This window comes from Geotrypetes seraphini, chromosome 17 (assembly GCF_902459505.1).
Source record: "Geotrypetes seraphini chromosome 17, aGeoSer1.1, whole genome shotgun sequence".
Lineage (NCBI taxonomy): Eukaryota > Metazoa > Chordata > Amphibia > Gymnophiona > Dermophiidae > Geotrypetes > Geotrypetes seraphini.
The window spans coordinates 29,005,045-29,023,397 of NC_047100.1; the positions used below are offsets into that span (position 1 = coordinate 29,005,045).

The 18,353-nt window shown below is 45.7% G+C and overlaps 1 protein-coding gene across 2 annotated transcripts in view; it reads right to left on the reverse strand.

The window, feature by feature from the left end:
- CAMK1 (calcium/calmodulin dependent protein kinase I) overlaps window positions 1–18,353 on the reverse strand; it is a 204,796-nt gene that overhangs the window by 67,784 nt on the left and 118,659 nt on the right. For both annotated transcript variants that reach the window (XM_033926333.1, XM_033926334.1), the window contains exon 4: window positions 8,377–8,451. In XM_033926333.1, the coding sequence (XP_033782224.1) occupies window positions 8,377–8,451 (75 nt within the window). The remainder of the gene's footprint in view (window positions 1–8,376; window positions 8,452–18,353) is intronic.

Here is an 18,353-nt window from a genome sequence, read left to right on the forward strand (position 1 = left end):
AAGTAGTCGTTCATGCGGAACCTTGTCGAACGCCTTCTGAAAATCCAGATATACAATGTCGACCAGATCGCCCTCGTCTATCTGTCTGTTTACTCCCTCAAAGAAGTGTAGCAAGTTCGTCAAACACGATCTGCCTTTGCTAAAACCGTGCATGATTTATCGTCGCTTGAACTCACAAAAAGAAAGAGTCATAATGACACAGGGCCTCTTCTATTAAACTGTGCTAGCAGTTTATAGCGCGGTGAGTTCCTATGAGCGTCGGGAGCAGCGCGGGCCATTCAGCGCGGCCCTCTGTGCTACAAACTGCTAGCACAGTGTAATAGAAGAGAGGGGACAGTGATGGGTTGGAAAATACTTTTCCAAGGAAATGTACAACTAAACAACCGTGACAGCTTGCCGCCAATAGATGGCGCTGCAGGCCAAAGTCCCAGAATCATAATGTTCCTCAGCACATTTGTTAAGAGAGAAGACATAATGGTAAATAAAAGGCCTCCTCTCCTGTCAACATCCTTTCAGAGATAATATGGCTGTAACTTTTGGGCATCCAGTATTCCTCATCCAGTAGTGACTGAAGCGGTTTCTTCTTTCCAGGCTTGAAGGAAAAAGTACTTGCCTGCTACAGGCTTGGCTGAGTTCCCGAATGCCATAACCGATATATACGGTCAAATCTGGTGCCCGGGGTGAACATGCCTTGAAGACTCCTCAAAAATTCAACCCAGCAAAAAGCAGCACAAAATAAAAAAAAAAAAAGTCTATCCGTCATTAACCCAACGTTGGGATTATCCTATGTAGTTTTTCCAAAGACTCAGATTCTGAGGCGAATAATAATTTTACAGAAACCTTTCAGTGTCTGTTGACAGCAGACAGGTTAAGCAAGAAAGGAAGCTCTTTATGATAGCAGAAAACAGAACACTAGGTGTTTCAAAAGGTCATTTACATCCGCTTCCACCACAGAGAGAGAGAGAGAAAAAAAAAAAATCTCACCGTTCAAGCTGGGGGTTTTTGGCTTCCCATCGTACAGTGTCCTGTATCGGTCAACCAAAATACACCGCAGTCATCTTTCCCTGCTTTGGAGCATATAAGCCTGGGTTGTAAGGTGGGCCACAGATCAGGATGACTATCTCAGACTCTTCTACATGTTAGCACTCGAGTGCAGAGCTACCAGAAGTCCGAATTTCCACCGGACACGTTCTCCTTTTCGAGGACATGTCCAGGGGTTCGGACGGCTTTTCAAAACCCGGCATTTCGTCAAATTCGCATTGGGACCCCGGGAGCATGTGCAAATGCGTAGTCGCAATGCGGTGATGTCATGCGCTTGCCTGTGACATGGCTTTGCATCTGCGCATGCCGTCTGGGGGGGCAGAACGGAGTGGAACTGGGCGCCGCCACCTGTGCAATCATCTCCTCCCTATGAGCTTCTTAGCTGTGTCTAGTTCCTTCTCGGTTGGCTTCAATCAGAATTCTACAGGGCTCCACAGTGTTATGGGTCCTATAGATCAGTGTTTTTCAACCTTTTTTGGGCAAAGGCACACTTGTTTCATGAAAAAAATCACGAGGCACACCACCATTAGAAAATGTTAAAAAATTTAACTCTCTGCCTATATTGACTATATATAAAGTAATTCTCTTGAATAGGAATCAAATAAACACAAAGAAAGTAAAGGTCACGTGATGCTGTGAGCTGAGCGGCTGCTTGCTCGTTCGGCTCCGGAGCCCTGCACCTCGCATCGCAGCAATTTAAGCGCCGGAACGAACGCTTTATACCCCCCTTGCCGCCGGACTTAGCGCCTTTTCTATGGACAGATTTTTGGCGCACTCACCTGCCCAGATGACATCCAAAGCCACAAAAAAAGATCGGGAGAAGGTGCGGACCGGAGAGGACAAGATGGCGGCCGTGCCTCGTGCGGAGGCTCCGGCGGCCACATTCTCACCCGAAATGTTGTCGGAGCTGCAGCGGGTAATTCTGCAGGCGCTGGGGCCGCACATGGACACAATCTCCTCTAAATTAACTAAAATGGAATCTCTCCTCGAAGACCATGCCAAGCGCGTCACGGAATTGGAGACGCGGGTTTCTGCGGTGGAGGACGGAGCCCTAGCGCTGGACACGACGGTGACCACGTTGACGAATCAGCTCCGTGTTTGCCAAGATAAACTGGAGGATCTAGAGAACAGGTCTCGTCGTGGCAACTTGAGATTTATAGGACTACCTGAGACTATTGCTGATTCTGTACTCCTCTCGGTGGTGGAATCCTGGTTAGCCAGTGAACTGCCAATGCCTGCCTCCTTGGGCCCTGCCAGATTTGAGCGGGTACATCGTGTGGGCCCTCGGGCTGGAACTGACCAGAGACCCAGAGTGGTCATTGGCAAATTACATAATTACAGACATAAAGTGGAGTTGCTGCGTGCATTCAGAGCTAAAAAAGAATCTCTGACCTACGACTCCTCTCCTGTGCGAGTAGCCCAGGACTATTCTGCTGCACTCACTGAAAGGCGTAAAGTTTTTCATCCTCTCTGTTCTAAACTGGTAGAACAAAAGAGGAGGTTTATGTTTCTTTATCCTGCAGTCCTGAAAATTCATCAAAATGGAAAGTGGCATGTATTTGACTCTGCTGACTTGGCGGGAGAGTTTATAAACCGTTCTGACTCTAATGCAGGGGAAGCTTGAGCATACATTATTGAGTTTACTGTTCGGCTGGTAATGGGGGTTTACCATACTGTACTACAAGTTCACTGTTGTTTGTTCACTTACTTTGAAATTCTTTGCGGGGGCAGGGCTCTGACAGCCTCTGAGACGTGACCAGCTTTTCCAGGGCCTGGAGGGTTTTGGGAAAGTGACAGACCTAGGTGGGGGGGAGACTGGGGGAGGAGAAGCAGGGGTTGGGAGGAGGGTGGGGGATGGGTTGGGTGGGCCGGGAGGGGAGGGGGGGATTGGTTTAGGGGGGTTGGGACGAGTGTCACACTTCTGTATATTCCTGTCCAGTGCAGGTTCTATGCTTTTTCTGAGTCAAACTACATCTCCTACATTACTGGTTTGTTTGCAGTTTAGTTTTCCCCGGTATGGCTGGGAGTCGGGGGAAACCTGTACGTGTTATTGGGCAAAGTACTTTTCTTTGAACGACTCATGACTCCATCTACCTTTCGTATTTTATCTTGGAACGTCTGTGGGATCACCTCCCCTGTGAAGCGTAGTAAGATTCTGCAACGCCTTCAACATCATAAAGCTGATTTAGCCTGTCTTCAGGAGACCAGACTTTCGGACTCTGAACATGCTAAGCTATTAAGAGGTTGGGTGGGCCAGGTTTTCTATACTTCCTCCTCCAATAAGAAAGCGGGAGTGGTGCTGCTGGTAAGAAAGGGATTTCCGGGGAAAATTGAACAACTCTACAAGGACGTCTTGGGGAGGACCTTGTTTTGCAGGGTAACTATGTCTGGGTCTACCTTTAACTTGCTAATGCTCTATGCTCCCAACCAATATGACCACTCCTTTTTTGCCAACTTGGTGAGGAAGGGAGTGCGTGATCCTACTAATCCTTTGATATTATTGGGGGATTTTAACCAGGTGCTAGACCCTACAATGGATAGAACTGGCCCGGGACCTTCCCAATCCGGTGGCCCTACCAAGGGAATCCCATACTTGTGTGACACCTTAGATCTTATTGATTCCTGGCGTGTACTGCACCCTACGGAACGGGACTATACGCACCAGTCTAGAGCGCATCACACATTTTCCCGTATAGACTACATTTTGACATCGACGGCATATTTACCTAGGCTCGGAGCTTCCGAGGTGGGCCCCCTTTCTGTGTCTGATCACTGTCCTATCTGGATAGACGTTTTACATGGCACAGATTCCTTGCCTGGGGGATCTTGGAGGTTTCCCTCCTATTTATTTAAAAACTTGAATTTTCAGAAATATCTTGCTCAGAAATGGGAAGATTATTTGTCCTTCAATTCTCAACATCAGGACAGGCCATTGTTGTTCTGGGAGGCGGCGAAGTCAGTTCTTAGGGGGGATATTATCTCTTACGTTAGTGCACATAGACACCGTATTTCCAGGGGAGTCTTACATTTAGAGCATGAATACCAACGTTGTAAACGTGCTCATATTGCACACCCTTCCTCGCAGACACAGGAAGCCATGACATCAGCACAGACGGCTCTGAACACTTTATTACACGAACGTACTCAGCATTACTTTCACTATTGTAGGTTTAAATTTTACAGATTTGGGAATAGGGCGGGACGTCTGTTGGCCAATTTGACTAAACCATATCGTTCTAGCCGTCATATTTCCCGAATATTACTTAGTTCGGGGAAGGAATTAACCAACACCCCTGACATTGTGGAAGGCTTTTTACAGCATTATAGAGACTTCTATGCCGCTAGGGATGGTCGGGGGGGACCTGAGGTGGAGGATTACTTGATGGATGCAGGGGTTCCTAGATTGTCATCCCCGGATAGATTATTTTTGAATCATCCCATTCAGGGTAAAGAGCTACAGGCAGCGGTAAAGCAGCTTAAGGGAGGTACGTCGCCTGGTCCCGATGGGTTTTCCCCAGAGTTTTATAAACTTCTTTTTCCCGCCCTTTGTGGTCCTCTGGAGGCATATTATAATGCAGCTTTGGAGGGTGGATCCTTTCCCTTGGGGGCGAACCAGGCATACATTACCTTAATTCCTAAACCGGGTAAATTAGACACGGACGTGGAATCCTATCGCCCTATCTCATTAATTAATGTGGACATCAAAATATTAGATAAAATATTGGCTAATCGACTTTCCACCCTGTTGCCGAAATTGATAGTGCCTGAACAAGTGGGTTTTGTACGAAACCGTCATTCAGTCCTTAATGTTCGTAGATTACTTACTGCTTTACAACGTATGAGGGATTCTGGAGCACATGGGATACTGGTGGGTTTAGATGCAGCTAAGGCTTTTGACCAGGTCAACTGGAAGTACTTGTTTAGTGTGCTGACTTACATGGGATTTACTGGGTGGTTCTTTAATATGCTTCAATTGCTTTATAAGGATCCCACCGCTTGTATTTTGGTCAATGGTGCTAGATCTCCAGCATTTCAGATTGAGCGTGGAACACGTCAGGGCAGCCCGCTTTCCCCACTGCTTTTCTTACTGTATCTGGACCCCTTATTGCGTACAATACTCTGTGATGATATCCTACAGGGCATGCCAGAGGGGGATTCTCAACTACGGGTATTGGCTTATGCAGATGATCTCTTATTAACGTTAGGATCCCCTGCAACCTCTCTTTATAGGGCGTTGGAACTGTTAGATGAATTTAGTATGTACTCAGGTATGCAGTTGAATAGATCAAAATCAATGGTACTGCCCCTATCCATGGAGGTGCAGACGCAGTGGAGGGGTGACTTTCCATTGGCTTGGGCGACGGGCCATCTTACCTATCTGGGTATTGTTATTTCCTCTGATCCGTCTCAACTGTATTCTCTTAACATAGACCCTCTGGTACTTACAACGATTCAGAAATTAGAGAATTGGAGGGTTTATCCACTCTCTTTATTGGGTAAAATAGCATTGTATAACATGGTGCTTGTACCACAGTGGCTTTATGTATTTCAAATGATACCTGCTTTACTTTCTGCTCGCCATGACAAATTGCTGGGGAAATGTATACAAAGGTTTTTGTGGAATGGGAAGAGGGCTCGGTTATCTCTGTCTCATTTGGCACGCCCTCGGGACCGGGGAGGCTTTGGTCTCCGTAATCTTCGGTTACTGTCTCAGGCGTGTCAGATGAGACATTTGAATGACTGGTTTAGGGGCACTGGACATTTCTCAGCCACCACTCACGAACTGCTCCTCTGTGATCCTTACCACTTTAGTTATTTGCTCCATGCTCCTCATTTGCCCAGAAAGACTTCCTCAGCACGGGATCTCTTCTTACTGCCTTTGCGACGCCTCTGGAAATTGCTATGTCATCAACTTCGGATCCAGCCTCAGGTGACTCCTTATTTACCTTTGAGGGGCAACGGGGCATTCTCAGCGGGACTGGACCCGGTGTCCACTGGGGTGTGGAAATCGCGATCTAATCAATACATCTTTCAACTGGTCCACACGTCTGGTTCCTTGAAAATGTTTGAGGAACTACAGCGTGATAATGGATGGAAACCCACTGACTGGCTTTCTTACCTCCAATTATCTTCTTACATGACCACATTGCCGAGATTATCCCTCACTGATCGATGCATGGAGTCCCTCTCCGAAGCGCTGAGCTTATCGGCTCAGGCACATATCCCCTTGAGATTTCATCATCGTCACCTACAGGAGCAATTGGGGGAACCTGACTACGAATCAATTGCTTTACGATGGTCTCAGGATCTCCCTTGTGTGGTGACTGCCACTATGATTCGCAGGGGTACTTTTCGGACAGCCCGTGTGACCCATAATGTTATCTTGTTTGAACTTAATTACAAATTTTTACACAGGCTTTACAGATCCACTGCATATCAGTTTCGAGCTAAAATGTGTGCGACTGACCAATGTCTCAAATGTTCTCATTCGCCCTCTACATTGGGGCATCAGTTCTGGACCTGTACTCGGATTGCTGCATTTTGGCATCAGCTTAATATACATATTCAAACTCTGTGGAATTACAACTTTGTCCTGGATCCGGTGATGCTGTTTGCATTGGATCATGTTCCCTTGTCAGCTCCAAAGGGATTTCGCAGCTTTCTGTCAAGAGCGGTGTTACTGGGGAAGAAAGCAATTTTGCTGTGCTGGATTTCCACGGATTCCCCGACACTTTCCTGTTGGAGAACATTGATGATTCACCAAGCATCTATGGAGAGGCTCTGTTTTCCTTCCTTGGACTCTGCGCAGGGACGGTTATTTAGTCTGTGCTGGACACCTTTTTGGGAAACTTTAACGCCAAGGGCACGTAGCCATTTATTGAATGTTTGAGTGTTTTTGCTGTGATAGCGCTGGATTGGAATTTGTGTTTTTTATGGTATAGCCCAGGGATCGGGAGTGGGTAGGGATGGGGGGGAGGGAGGGGTAGACCTGATGCGGGGTGAAGTTGGGAAGTGTATTGGTACATGATATCTTGTGTTGTACATCTTGCATTTTGGAATGTTTCACTTATTTGAAAAATTTAATAAAATACATTTTTGAAAAAAAAACACAAAGAAAGTATTTTATAATTACTTTATTACGAAATAAAAATTATAAAAATTATAAAATACTTTATTCAGTGCGAAACCTGGGCCTGTTTGGCTGAACACAAAGCTGATATTCTGGCTGGAATCGAAGAAAGACACACACGTAGCTCTTCGTCAACAGCTCTCAGTCTCTCTCTGTATTTGGTTTTTATAGCATACAAAAATAGACAAATATACCCTCCATCCTTTTTATTAAACCACAATAGCAGTTTTTAGCGCAGGGAGCTGCGCTGAATGTCCAGCGCTGCTCTTGACGCTCATAGGCTCTCTGCGCTAAAAACCACTATTGCGGTTTAGTAAAAGGTGACCATATTGTAAAATATAGACAGCAGATATAAATTCAGAACTGTGCATAGTAAGTGAAGGGAAGTTTTCATCTCTGGGAATTTACCCAGTTAACTATTAAGTTATTTGGGCAAATTCCTTTGAAAACTGTGGTAATACTGCCTCCACTTTGCTAAATTTAAAATAAAATCATTTTTCCTACCTTGTCTGGTGATTTCTGGTTGCACTTTCTTCTTCTGACTGTGCATCCAATCTTTCTTCCCTTCTATCAGCCTGTATGCTTTCTCTCCTCCACACCTCATTCCCTCCCCCAACTTTTTCTTCCTCTCTCCCTGACCTTTCTTTCTTTTTTTCTGTTTCTCTTCTTTCCTTCCGTTTCCCTGCCCCCTTTCTTTCTTTCTCCCTGCCGTTCCCCAAGCCACTGCCACTGCCGCTGCCATCGGGGAACAGGACCCACCAATGGATAACAGGCCCCAAAGCCGACGCCGACGCATGCTCTCCCTGACGTCAATTCTGCAATCGGAGAGGAAGTTCCGCCCAGCCAGGCAGCGATTGGCTGGCCCGAACTTCCTCTCCGACTGCAGAATTGACGTCGGGGAGAAGACTTATCGGCTCGATAGATTAGATCGATTAGATTAGATTAGATCGCCAAGACAAAGTGAGTCCTGGGTGATCGACTCACTTTGCCTTGGCGAGCTACTGGCGCCCCTGCCTCGGGCCCCCTGTCAGCTCCGGGCCCGGCGGCCCTGCGGCCCACCAGGCAACATCTCGCGGCACACTAGTGTGCCGCGGAACAGCGATTGAAAAACACTGCTATAGATAATGCACATTCAAACATCAGACTGGAGCTAACACAGAAGGCTGTAGAATCTAAGCGTGTGTGTGTGGGGGGGGTGCACTTACAGTTGCATAATGAGGTAGAGATGACTTCGGCTCTCGTAAATATCCTCCAAGGACACGATGTTTGCGTGCTTGATCCTAAAATGGGAAAGAAAGAGGTGCCTGGTCAGTCAACAGCATGGTTTGTTCCTTTAGAAATACCAAGTTCTCTAAGAAGGAGCACATGAAATGGGGGTCAGGCTCAGTGGCATTGAATGGGGGGGGGGTGGTCCATCCCGAGCGCCGTCTTCCTCTGCCATCACTTCCTGGACCCGCGCCTAGGAATAGACGTTAGAGGAAGAGCCGACGCTGGCACGACAAGCGGCTTGGGGGTTGCTGATCACGCCAGGAACGTTACAGAGGTACGGGGGAACGGAAACAGCGTGTACCTCCTATCCTCGCTACGCCACTGCAGATACAGTACAGACAAGCTCAAATATAACTAGAAAGACAGGCTTATATGAAGTATGAGCCAGTGGCGTACCTAGCATATGTGACACCCGGGGCACATCATTTTTTGACAACTCCCCCCTCCCCCGTCTGTATGAAAAACATGATTTTTAGTAACAATCCACACGTCACACAAGAGTGTACCTAGGAAAAGGCAACATCTTACATACTTCACTGAGTAGTACATCAATAAACTCATTGTAAAACTAAACAAGCCAGATTAGTACAGATCAATCCTACACAGTCAATCCTAACAGAAAACCATGCCTTTTTGAACACACCTTTGCCTAGTATGTAATCACAAACTAACCCCTCCCCCTTTTACAAAACTGTAGTGTGTTTTTTAGCCACGGTGGTAACAGCTCAGATGCCAATGCTATAAAACGCTCTACAGTTTTGTAAATGGGGAGATAGAAAAAAAATACGTAGACAAAGGTTAAACTGAACCACCAAGAAGCTGGACTCTGCATACAATGCAACACCACAGAAACAGCGATGCATCTCCCCTAAAGCAAAAAAAAAAAAAATATATATATATATATATATATATAATTTTTTTTCTACCTTGTCTTCTCTGGTTTCTGCTTTCCTCATCTTCTTGTCACTCTCTTCCTTTCATCCACTGTCTACCCTCTCTCTGCCCCTTCTATATGGCATCTTCTCTCCTTCTATTCCCCTTCCAGAAACTTTATGCCTCCCCCTTCCATCTCTCCCTTCACCTCCATTTGTCTGGCATCCATCTTCTTCTCTTCCTTCCTCCAATGGTCTGGCATCTCTCTCCTCTCCTTCCCTCTCCCACACCCCCATGGTCTGGCATTTCACTCTCTCCTGTCCCTTCCCCCCACTTCCATTAGCATCTGTCCCCTTTCTCTCCCTCCACCATGCTTCCAAACCACCCTGACACCCTTTCTCGCCCTTCCATACCACCCTGACCCCCATTCTCACCCTCCACACCTTTCCTTACCACCCTGACCCCCTTTCTCTCCCTTCACCACCCTTCCATACCACTCTGACCCTTTTTTTCTCCTTTCACCACACTGCTATTCTCCTTTCTCTCTCCATCCAAATCAGCAAGGTCCCGCGATGACTACTTCTGCCTCTGCTCCGGAAGAGGTAAGTGACTTCGGAGGGGGGGTTGGGCCAGCAGACGCAGGGAGTAGCGGCAAGGTCCTGCGATGATTGTGGCTGCTGGTCCACCCCTCACCCGACGTCACTTACCTCTTCCAGAGCAAGGGCAGCAGAAGTAGTCATCGCGGGACTTTCCTGCACTTCAGCGCAGCTGACGACTGCTCTGGAATAAGTACGGCAGCTGCACTGAGGTGCCGTTTTGAGCAGTGTGGGATGTTCCGGACCGCTCCCCCCCCCCCTTGGTACGCACTGGTATGAAACACAAATGGAGGAAAAATATATACACTCCTTCTAGTGAGGAAGCATGAAATAATCAAATAAAAATAAAAAAAACCCGCTAACATCAGAAATAGAAAATATTTTTAGCTGGTATACTTGATTTTTACAAAGGAAGGTAGTGCTCAGAGACATGGAGGAAAAAGGGGAACGAATTCCCTAAAAAACCTTGCCACCCAATCATTCCAGTACTTTCCAATTCACAACAGATGGGACTTTTTGACTTATCGATCATAATAAAACCCTAAGCGCGCATGTGCACTTACAACTTCATGATCCCTGCCTCCGTGATCTGTAGCTCCGTGCCAGTGTTTGACGCGTTCAGCTGGAGCCTACGGCGGTTTGTGTGCGGTGGACCCAGTTCCAGCGGCGGCAGTTGCTGGATCGGCTCAACATCGGAGCCTGATCTGTGAGGGGTGGGGGGGGAGGGGTAACCTACCGGCAACCATTCTACAGCCACCAATTTCGGCTCAGCTTCAGAGCCTCGTTCCAGCCCCGCCGGGCGTGAGAGCCTGCTCCGCCCATCCCAGGCCTGCCGGGAACAGCTTAAATTCAAGCGGAGGGAACGGCGCACAGCCGTTCGGCACACCGATTAAGGTGCACAGCAAAGGCGCGTGCGCCTTTGCAAAGCGACCACACAATAAGTACATCTTATTATCCTCAAAAGTATAGCCTGATATTGCATGAAAATCAAAACTTGGTACTGCATGATAAGAACATCTAATAACAACAAAAAGTATACCCTATTACTGCATGTCAAATATAATCCGGTTCAAATTAAGTACATCTTTTGTCAACTAAAAGTAAAACCAGCTACTGTTAAAACCAAAGTATAACCAACCTACTGTTAAACCTAAAGTGTAGCCTACTGTTAAACCAAAAGCATAGCCACACGATAAGCATTGCCAGCCACCGCAAGTTTAGTCTATCTATTGTTAAACCAAAAGCATAGCCTGCTACCGCATGATAAATATAGCCAGCCACCGCAAGTACAGCCAACCACTGCATGACAAGTCTACCAACCCTAGATTATCTAACTACTTACCTTACACCACAAGATAAAATGGCAATCTTTAACAAATTCCAACTATAATTAGGGATACTGTATCTAATCTGTTCCAGATGCTGGGGCAACGATGAAAAACCCCCTTAACCAATTCCTACCCACATCTCCTGGCACAGGCCGGCTAAGCTGACCAAATCAACAGGTTCCCACCGACTTTTGCAAAACTGCCTAGAACAAGGCCCACTTCAAATCCCGGTGGTAAACTCCACCCATAAACCCTTCAAACAATACACAAATAAGCCCAAAAACTGAAACCTAAAAAAGCTAATATGTACTGAAACTCCCACCCCAACCAACTATGAAGACTTTAAGGGATTCTATCTAAATACCCGTTCCGTGAGAAACAAAGCACACGTAATAAACGATTGGATAGTGCAAATAAATCCGGACTTCCTATTTCTGACAGAAACATGGATGGTCTCAGACACGGACATAATAAGAAGCTGGCAAAAAGGGGGTGGTTTAGCAATTATCTTAAAAGAATCTTTTAATTACATCAAGATAGATTCTAAAACGTCAGAAAATCTAGAAATACTAACTTGCAAGATCACCAATGCCCAACTAGAAGAGGTACTAATTGCGACATTATTTTATATCCCTCCCAAAAAATGGTCAAATGCCAGAGAAGAATTTTTCGAATTCCTCACTGTAAATACCCTAAAAGGATCGTACAACCTACTATTGGGCGACATAAACATACACCTAGAGCAAATGGGAAAACCAGAAGTGATAGAAATCAACACCTTCTTAACAACTCTCGATTTCCCAATGCCAGACACAGAGAAAACACATGAGAAGACTGGGCAAACAAATGGCAAATGCGCTTTAACGTGGAAAAATGCAAGGTCATGCATATAGGGAAAAAGAACCCGTTGTTCAACTACAAATTGGGGGGGGCATTGTTGGGAGACAGCAGACTTGAGAGAGACTTGGGTGTGCTGGTGGATGCATCACTGAAGCCATCTGCACAGTGCGCAGCAGCCTCGAAAAAAGCCAACAGGATGCTGGGCATCATAAAGAGGGGCATAACAACCAGGACGCGGGAAGTCATCATGCCATTGTATCGAGCGATGGTGCGTCCACATCTGGAATACTGCGTTCAGTATTGGTCGCCACACCTCAAGAAGGACATGGCGGTACTTGAGAGAGTCCAAAGGAGAGCAACGAAACTGGTAAAAGGGCTGGAACACTGCCCATATGCCGAGAGGTTGGATAGGCTGGGGCTCTTCTCTCTGGAAAAAAGGAGGCTCAGGGGAGATATGATAGAGACCTTCAAGATCATGAGGGGCATAGAGAGGGTGGATAGGGACAGATTCTTCAGACTGAAGGGGACAACAAGTACGAGGGGGCATTCGGAGAAACTGAAGGGAGATAGGTTCAAAACAAATGCAAGGAAGTTTTTTTTCACCCAAAGGGTCGTGGACATTTGGAATGCGCTACCGGAGGAAGTGATCAGGCAGAGTACGGTACAGGGATTCAAACAGGGATTGGATGGATTCCTGAGGGATAAAGGGATCGTGGGATACTGAGAGAGGTGCTGGGATGTAACACAGGTATAGAAAGCTAACCAGGTAATAAGTATAGAAACCCAACAGGTCGTGCATGTGCAAGACCGGAGGGTTAGGACTACGATGGGAAGATAGGACTTCAATGAGAAACCAAGGTGGCAAGGGAGCCCCTTCTGGTGATTCAGACAGGTCGTGACCTGTTTGGGCCGCCGCGATAGCGGACTGCCGGGCAGGATGGACCTATGGTCTGACCCGGCGGAGGCACTGCTTATGTTCTTATGAGAAGGGGCATCAACTAGACAAAGTTACCTTTTCTCAAAAGGAAATCCCCGACCCAAAGATTCAATACTACACAGGGGACTGTCAAAAATGCATTTGGTCAGATCACTATATTGGCAAGTTCGACCTACGCTGGCAAAAGAAGTCAACCCAACCTAAACACAGAAGTGAAAACACAAAAACATAAACCCAACTGAATTCTGGACTCATTACGAACTACCGTACTACCCGTAACCGATGAAATACAAGATTTCCCAACAAGATGGGGAAAGTTCAGTAAGAAACTATTAGACAATTTGGCACCATACCAAACATACAAAAAGAAAGAAAGAAAGAGTGTTAAATGAGTGGTTCGATTCAGAACTATTAGTCTGCAAACAGGAACGAAGAAAATTGGAGAGAATATGGAAAAAAACAAAGAAAAAGACAAGACAAACTGGAAACAAAAAAATGAAAAAATACAAATCTCTGATCAAAAAAAAAACGCACAGAAAAAAGGTACATCAAAAGTAAATAGTAAAGAACTGTTCAAACTAGTAAAAATGATAACAGACACCTCTCGGATCCTGAAAAAGGACAACGAGAGCACTTCATCTGCTCAAACCCTAGCCAATTACTTTAAAACCAAAATCACCCACCTAAGAGCAACAATACCCACGCCCAAAACCAACATGGAATTCTATTTTGGACCCCACAAACAGGAGTCCAGAACAGACATGCTCTGGGACCACTTCGAGTTTCCAAACTGGCACCAATTCTTAACCTTATTCAATAAATACACCAAATCAAACTGCTTACTGGACGAATGTCCCTCTAAGCTCATGAAAGTTGCCCCACCTAACTTCAAAAAAGAACTATTCACTTGGCTAACAACTACTCTTACTAACGGGATATTGAATGAGGACATGGGGCACATACTGGATCACACCTATCCCCAAAGATCAAGAAAAACTCAATAGCCCTGACATCCAACTACAGGCCTATAGCGAGCATCCCCCTACTCACTAAGCTACAGGAAGGATGGGTCAACTTGGAACTAGTAAACTATTTAGACAAATTTAACGTTCTTAGTGAACATCAATCAGGATTCAGAAAAGGATACAGCACGGAAACAGTCATAGTTTCCATCCTAAACCACCTCTATGGTCTTTTCAGCGCTCTGATTTTGCAACTAGACCTCAGCAGTGCGTTCGATCTAGTAGACCACAAAATAATGCTACTATGCCTAGACACAATTGGGCTCTCGGGAAAAGTAAAGAAATGGTTCCAGGAATTCATAACAAACAGATCATACCGAGTGGCCAGCGAGGGGAATTACTCTAACCCATGGAAAAACCCCTCGGGGGTTCCTCAAGGCTCCCCGCTATCACATACACTATTCAACATTCACATCTCATCCTTAGGCCATTTATTGCAAAAGCTAAACTTAAACTATTATATATATGCAGATGATATATCCATCTTAAACTCCCTAAATGACATAACAAATGAAATCATAGATCACCTTTCTCACATAATGACCGAAATCGAAAAATGGACAATTGACTTTAAGCTGAAACTAAACACAGAAAAGACAAAAGTCTTCTTGGCAAGCCCCAAAGACAAAATTACCAGAACTTTGTTACAATTAAACGGCCACGATTACCCAATCTCCAAAGCCATAAAAATACTGGGAATCACACTAAACAACACATCTAACCATGGCAGATCACACGAACTTAGTGGTGAAGAAATGCTTTTGAACACCGTGGAAACTAAGGACCATTAAAAAATACTTTCACACCACATCCTTTAGACTACTGGTGCGGTCTCTGATCCTATCAATAATAGACTACTGCGATATTGTTTATCTAGGCATCCCAAAGAAATCAGTACAAAAATTAAGAATAGTGCAAAACACTGCAGTTCGTTCGATCTTTGGATTGAGGAAAAACAACCACATTAGCCCTTACTACAGAAGGTTGCACTGGCTGCCAATGGAGGCGCGAATATCATTCAAGTTTGCCTGTATTTGTTACAAGCAGGACTGGGGACTAGCGCATTCTTACCTACTACCACATTTCATACTACACAACCCCACACGACCAACCAGAAACCGAAACATATTTACATATCCAAAGATCGCATGCTGCACATACAAATCCTTTCTGGACAGATCCTTCAAGTTCCAGGCAAACAAACAGCAGTCCTGGCTGGGCAATTACATCAATGGAGCCAGACTGACCTAAGGCGCATTCCGGAAATCAATCAAAACCGTACTGTTTCATAAATTCATCTCCTAAACATGTTATTTTTCCCTCTGTTAATCTCGGTGTAATATGCTGTCCTTTCTATCTACTTCTTATGTAATAAGTTGTATTCCCACTTCTTGCATTCTGTAATTTGCTGATTGTCCAGCCTTCTTCGATGTGAACCGCCTAGAAGTCATTCGACTGTGGCGGTATAGAAGAATAAAGTTGTATTATTTTCCCTTTGCTTTAGCAACGGCGGACCGGGAGGGGGGGGGTGTTTGAAGCGGCGGTAGGCCAGACGGTAGGTAGCAGCAGCGGAGGCTGGTACGGGGGGGGCAGGCTTCGGTGCTGGAGGGAGGACACAGGTTGGCTTCAGCGGAAGGGGGTGGGACAAAGGCTGGAAGGCAGTGAGGGGGGACATAGGAAGGAGGACTGGGGCACTAAGGATATGGGAAGGAGTCACTAGGGGTACTAAGAACATGGGAAGGAGGCACTGGGGGCACTAAGGACATGGGAAGGAGGTACTGGGGACACTAAGGACATAGGAAGAAGGCACTGTGGACGACGGTGAAACTGCCTTTATCTCGCACCAGGACCAGCGAGCAGGCAGACTGAGAGGCAAGAGCCCGATCCTGCGGGGTGTGAGATACGATCCGCCCCTCTCCCCCCCCCCCGAAAACCAGCGGGGGTTTCTTTCTAAAGCGAGCGGCGACGGTGAAACTGCCTTTTTCCCGCATCAGGAACAACGAGCAGGCAGACTGAGAGGCAGGAGCCCGATCCTGCGGTGTGTGGGATGGGATACGATCCGCCCCTCCCCCCAAAACCAGCGGGGGTTTCTTTCTAAAGCGAGCGACACCAACAGTGCTTAGCCGTTCGGCGCACCGGCAAAGGCATGTGCGCACCTTTGTGAAGCGACGAACGTGATTGACTTCAAAATCCTCCTGATAAGCATAATCTTGTTATAGCTGATACCATTGTATTGCACCATTTCCCCTGTCTACCACCCGATATTCTACTCCTCCCCTCCCAAGCAGTCTAAACACTAGCCAAAATGGTGACCCTCAACAAATATCTTCTGATACTGGGATTACTTTATTTAAAATGTTATAGAAGCTGGTGCAACGATGAAAACATCCCCAAACCAATTCCTCTTCATTTTTCCTGGCATAGACCAACTAAGACGAGCAAACCAACTGGCCCACATCAATTTCTATATGAATATTCAAAGCTAGGCCCATTACAAATACCCATGGTAAATAGAGCTCGCAATTCATTCAAACTCCACAGAAACAAGACCAAGGAAAGAAAATTGAAAAAAAATAGAATGCCTTAGAACACCCACCCCAACTAAATATGGCAACCTCAAGGGATATTACCTCAATACCCGTTCAGTAAGAAACAAAGCTCAAATACTACACGATTGGCTGACGCAAACGAACCCTGACTTCCTATTTCTGACTGAAACATGGATGGTTTCAGACACCGATACAATTCTGAAAGAAATGCTTCCCCAGGGTGACAAAATAATACCTCTATCTAGAAACTGGAAAAAAGGGGGTGGGATAGCAATAATCTTAAAAGAATCCTATGATTATAGCAAAATAGACTCCAAAACCACAAAAGATCTGGAAATATTAACTTGCAAAATCACCAACACCCAACTGGAAGAGGCATTAACCGTGACACTATTTTACATTCCCCCCAAAAAGTGGACTAGCACTAGAGAAGAGTTCTTCGAATACCTCACTATTAACACCCTAAAAGGATCGTACAACCTGCTACTGGGAGACATAAACGTTCACCTAGAACAAGTGGAAAAACCAGTTCATAGACAAAACCGCCGACCGCCGGTGTCAGGTCAAAAGCGCGCCGGGACAAAGGCGCGCCCAGACAACTGAGCGCAAGACAGAAGCGCGCACCGAAGAAAAAGAGTGTTTTTAGGGGCTCCGACAGGGGGTTTTGTTGGGGAACACCCCCCCCCACTTTACTTAATACAGATCGCGGCAGCGTTGTGGAGGGTTTGGGGGGTTGTAACCCCCCTCATTATACTGGAAACTTAACTGTTTCCCTGTTTTTTAGGGAAAAAGTGAAGTTTTCAGTAAAATGTGGGGGGTTACAACCTCCCAAACCTTCCACAACGCCCCCACAACGCAGTGCGATCTGTATAAAGTAAAGTGGGGGTTCTCCCCCCACACACCCCCGTCGGAGCCCTTTAAAACAGTCATTTTCTTCAGCGCACGCCTCCACGTTGCGCTCAGTTGTCTGCGCGCGCTTTTGACCTGACACCGGAAAAACCAGACGTGATAGAAATTGACACTCTCTTAAAAACTCTAGGTTTCATAATACCAAAACCAGAGAAAACACACAAAAAAGGCCACCAACTTGACATAGTTAACTTTTCGCAAAAAGAAATCCCTGACCCAAAGATCCATCACCTGGGAAAAATGCATCTGGTCAGATCACTACACATGTAATTTTGATTTATATTGGCAAAAAAAATCACCCCAACCAAAATTTAAAAGGAAAAACCCTAAACCAACCACAGTCACCAGAAGAGGAACTATAAATCCAATAGAATTCTGGGCCCACTACGAACTACAACCCAAAACTGAGGAAATACAGGACTTCCCAACTAAATGGACAAGTGTTAGACCAAATAGCACCATTCCAAACATACAAAAAGAAAGAAAGGGAACTCAATGAATGGTTCGATTCTGAATTACTAATTCTAAAACAGGAACTGAGAAAACTAGAAAGAATCTGGCAAAAAAACAAACATAGAGGAAAACAAAATACACTGGAAACAAAAAATGAAAAACTGCAAAAAATTGATTAGAGAAAAACAAACACTACGCACAAAAGTAGGGACACCCAAAACAAATAGCAAAGAACTGTTCAAGTTGGTAAACAGACTAACAGACACTACCCAAATCCTGCTACAGGAAAATGAATGTATACCCTCGACAGAAACCCTTGCCAATTTTTTCAACAATAAAATCTTAGACGTAAGAGCGACCTTACCCTCATCCTCACCCAACTTTGAATTCCAACTTGGACCCCACG